General features: G+C 44.4%; 1 protein-coding gene across 1 annotated transcript; it reads left to right on the top strand.

Annotated features, from left to right (window-relative positions):
* The first annotated feature begins 864 nt into the window (after nucleotides 1–864).
* On the top strand, nucleotides 865–2,924 carry LOC109421241 (matrix metalloproteinase-19-like). Its single transcript, XM_019695723.3, has 4 exons — nucleotides 865–1,331; nucleotides 1,391–2,050; nucleotides 2,109–2,313; nucleotides 2,378–2,924. The coding sequence occupies exons 1-4, from the start codon at nucleotides 879–881 to the stop codon at nucleotides 2,776–2,778; spliced, it is 1,719 nt and encodes a 572-aa protein (XP_019551268.3). The 5' UTR covers nucleotides 865–878; the 3' UTR covers nucleotides 2,779–2,924.
* Nucleotides 2,925–3,726: the final 802 nt, after the last annotated feature.

The raw sequence follows: 3,726 nt of genomic DNA, 5'->3' as shown, positions 1-3,726 counted from the left end.
GAGGTTTTGATCGTCTTTTTTCAGAATGATCCCACTGTGCCACGTAGGTATCGGTAGTACTCCGTGGGGTCCAAATCGACTCCAAACTTGGCTTCACAGTTGGTTTGAGGACCGGCGAGGTTAGGTTTCCAAAAACCTCGCGTTTTCGATCTTCACGATGGCGGGGCTCTCAGCAAACTCTCGGGTACTTTGACCTAGCCCAATGGTCCACTTTGGCACGTCCGGAAACTCCGGGTCACCGGCTCTATCCGTGATGCTGGATAAGAAGCGGGTTTTGGATAAAAGCTAGTTAGGAAAAATGCCACCATAGCTTCCTAGAAATCTTCCACTTCCTCACTGAATTTTGCCATACCTGATTCTCCACGTTTAACTCCAAAATAATTTGGTAACTTTTAACTTCCAACTAACATTTCTAACTTTTCTTTTCCAGTGTTTCTAACGTCTTTTTCGAATGAAGTCGTCTCGAGAAATAGATCGAATCATTCCTTCTACGCTGCCTAATCCACCTATCGTTCAATAGCCATCTTCTCCTTTTCCATATTTCCCTTTTAACTTCCCCTTTTCCACTGAACTGAAACTATTTCATTGGTGCTTTTTATTGTAGTGTGGTGAGTTTGTGTGAATAAGTGTAGGGGTATTTTTATGGCATTAGGCTAATTTATATTTTTGAATAAATAATCCGGAGACATGCAACATATAGATTTTTTGTACAAATAGAATAAACAAATTAACACAAATACACAGACTTACTGTTACAAACGGTAACATATCATTCAGCACCAAAGTTGCTATAAGCCACATTTTTATGTTTAGTAAGGACTACAGTTTTTACCAGATGGTGTTAGTCTATTTATAAGACAGAAAGCCGTTCGTAAATTATGTGGGTTTATTTGTTATGCAATGTGAATCATAAACAAACTCGCAATTGTTTGCAATACAAAGTCGAATCATTCCTCTCCGACTATGAATTGCCCATTCCCTCGTTATCAATCCGTCTGGTTGGGTTGACCTTAAACCAGTCAGTGGGAAAATCAGAAACGAACCTTATCTTTGCGTGCTCAGTTGCAATCGTTGCGTTGTGGTTTACTGACACACTCGGAAGCGATCGGTGCGAAGACATGATCCTCGTCGGACGATCATCAGTGACAGTTTGTTTACTGCTGATTTGTTGTGAGTTTACGCACTTGAATGTTGAAGCAGTTCCCGCCACAACTTCCCCAGATCCAAAAGTTTCCAAATTGAGTAGGAAGAAAGCCTCCAGACGAGTTCGAGTTTTACCTGATCCTGCGGAAGTTCTGCTGATTCCAGATGTTTCCGAGCTAGACGCTGAAGTAAGATGATTAAAGGTGTTCATTTTCTTCAAGAATCAATAAATTCTGGTGTTTTCAAGGTGGTCCTGCGTGACCTGGGTTATAACGATATCGAGGAGGATGACATCGACCTCCACAGGATGCCGGATTCTTCGGAACTGGCTTTGAGCGAGATCATCCGGATTTTCCAGCATGACAACGATATCCCGGTGACGGGTGTTTTGGACGATGAGACCAAGCTGGCTATCGGAAGGCCACACTGCGGTTCGAAGAAGAGTGCAAAGCTCAAAACAGGTGTTCGAAAGTGGAGTAAAAACGTGATCAGCTACAGTATCGAGAACTTTCCACGTGGGAAGCGCGCAGCTCCCATTCAGTCGATGCTCAAGAAGGCATTTAACGAGTGGAGTAAGGTGACGAATTTGGACTTTGTGGAGGTGGATGGTGTGGATGCCGATATCGAGATCAATTTTGGGGGCCGACTGCACAAGAAACGTGGCAGCCGGTGTACGTTTGATGATGCAAACACTCTGGCCCATGCCTTTTTCCCAGAAGTTGGTGATATTCACTTCCATACCAGGTACTTCTTCAACGACGAGGATGTTACGTTGGAAGACTTCCTAGATACGGCAATGCATGAGATCGGACACTCGCTGGGTCTGGAGCATTCGAGATCGAAGACCTCGCTTATGCATCCTACCGAGAGCAACCGGTTTACTGAGCCTCAGCCAATCGACATTAAGGTTGCACTAGAAATCATGTTGTAGTACGACATCATTTTTTAAACTTGATCGATTCCAGAGTATCCAAGAAATGTACGGAGTTCGAAGAGGCGGAAGGTCCATGGGTAGTGAAGCTCCCAAGTTATGTTCCTTGGAGAAAATCGATGCAGCGATTCAAGAATCGGACGGAAATCTGTACGTTTTCTCGGGGAACTTCTATTACAACGTGAACGAGAAACGTCCCGTTGGGCGGTTGATATCCTCAAAATGGCCGGGACTTCCAGGTTTGTTGTTGGACCGGACCGATATATGTTTGCAACTTTAAATTTCTGGAATCTTTTCATACAGGAAATATTGATGCCGCGCTAAGATACGGAGACGGACGAAGCTACTTCTTCAAGGGTAACAAGTATTGGCGATTTGCAGACGGTCGGCTGAATGCGGGTCACCCAAGGTTGATCAGCGAGGGCTTCCGCGGGTTGCCAAGCAATATCGACGCGTTGATGAGTGATGATGATGGAGATATATTTGCACTGAAAGGTGGCCAATACTGGGTGTACGATGTGAGCAAAAGGCGCGTCGGTTCGGAGTATCCTGCCAGGATGAGGGATATGGGATTACCGGCAAACGTCGATGCAGCGTTGGATACCGAGGATGAACTGGTTGCTTTCAAGGACGGTTTGAAGTACGTTCTGCAACCAAGTGGACGATTTCGAGTGGACGAGAATGAGTGGCTGGTGTGTGAGTGAGAGGTACACACAAATCGCAAATAATGAAAACGAAATGCGAAAATAGATAAAACTAAATATGTTTCATCTCAATGTGAAAAAAAATCCTAATAATTTCGTTATTTTCCACAGAAATTTCGTTACCTACTGCAAAAAATAGTTTCGTGGAACGAGCTCACAATATAAAACACTTGAAGTGCAGTAAATTATTGGCGAAATTTTAATAAGTGGAATGAACTTATATTAAATTAAATGCAAAGTCATCTTATTTTCTTCTTCCTAGCTCCCAACGGGGATACAACCTGCTTTTGAGGAAACTCAAGGAAATTGCAATTACGAAAAGTTTCTAAACCGACCGGGACTCAAATTCGTCACCCTCAACATGGTCTTGATGTCATCAATATCTCGTCAGATCCGTAAAATTCCTTGGAGTGCCACATTCACAGCACACACCCTCACGCCCCCGTGACCATTTCCGGTTGACAGCAGATGTTCACCCATATCCCCGAATCCATTTCTCACACCAGAAGCCGTCCAGAAAACACTTATAGGCACTTGAAACAATATCTTCCCATCCACACGCCACGCCACGGCTTACATTCCAATCACGTCCGTTTCCAATTTATGACCGGGTGAAATTTTCCGTGGCCCATCTTTATCATCGTCACCGTCGTCATCGCTTCAACATCGCCGTCGTAACGGAGCGGCGGTGCGGTGGTCCCACCCACCCAGGCATATGTGTCATATTTTATTTGTTTTCATCTTTCTATTGTTAAATTGTCGAAAACTGTTCGCGACATATCCGATGTCGTAAATTCTCCTGCCCCATCTGACTGGTGGTGGGTGCGGACCGTGTCGAGTGCTTGGAAACTGAGGAAGAGCAGAAGAGATATCAAGTTTCCTAACCGAACGGATTAGTGACATTTTGTCAGCTGAGATCGGTGTAGGGGGTAGAAGTTTGGAAAACAA

The sequence above is a fragment of the Aedes albopictus genome, chromosome 2 (genome assembly GCF_035046485.1).
Source record: "Aedes albopictus strain Foshan chromosome 2, AalbF5, whole genome shotgun sequence".
Classification (NCBI taxonomy): domain Eukaryota; kingdom Metazoa; phylum Arthropoda; class Insecta; order Diptera; family Culicidae; genus Aedes; species Aedes albopictus.
Note: the sequence above shows the minus strand (reverse complement) of the source record. Positions and strands in the feature narration are given on the sequence as shown.

What these genes read in the sequence shown, in the direction of transcription:
- LOC109421241 (XM_019695723.3), top strand. Translation starts at nt 879, where the DNA reads ATGTGGGTTTATTTGTTATGCAATGTGAATCATAAACAAACTCGCAAT. An exon ending in TTTCCGAGCTAGACGCTGAA is followed by an intron (nt 1,332 to 1,390) that starts GTAAGATGATTA and finishes GGTGTTTTCAAG; the next exon opens with GTGGTCCTGCGTGACCTGGG. An exon ending in AAAATGGCCGGGACTTCCAG is followed by an intron (nt 2,314 to 2,377) that starts GTTTGTTGTTGG and finishes CTTTTCATACAG; the next exon opens with GAAATATTGATGCCGCGCTA.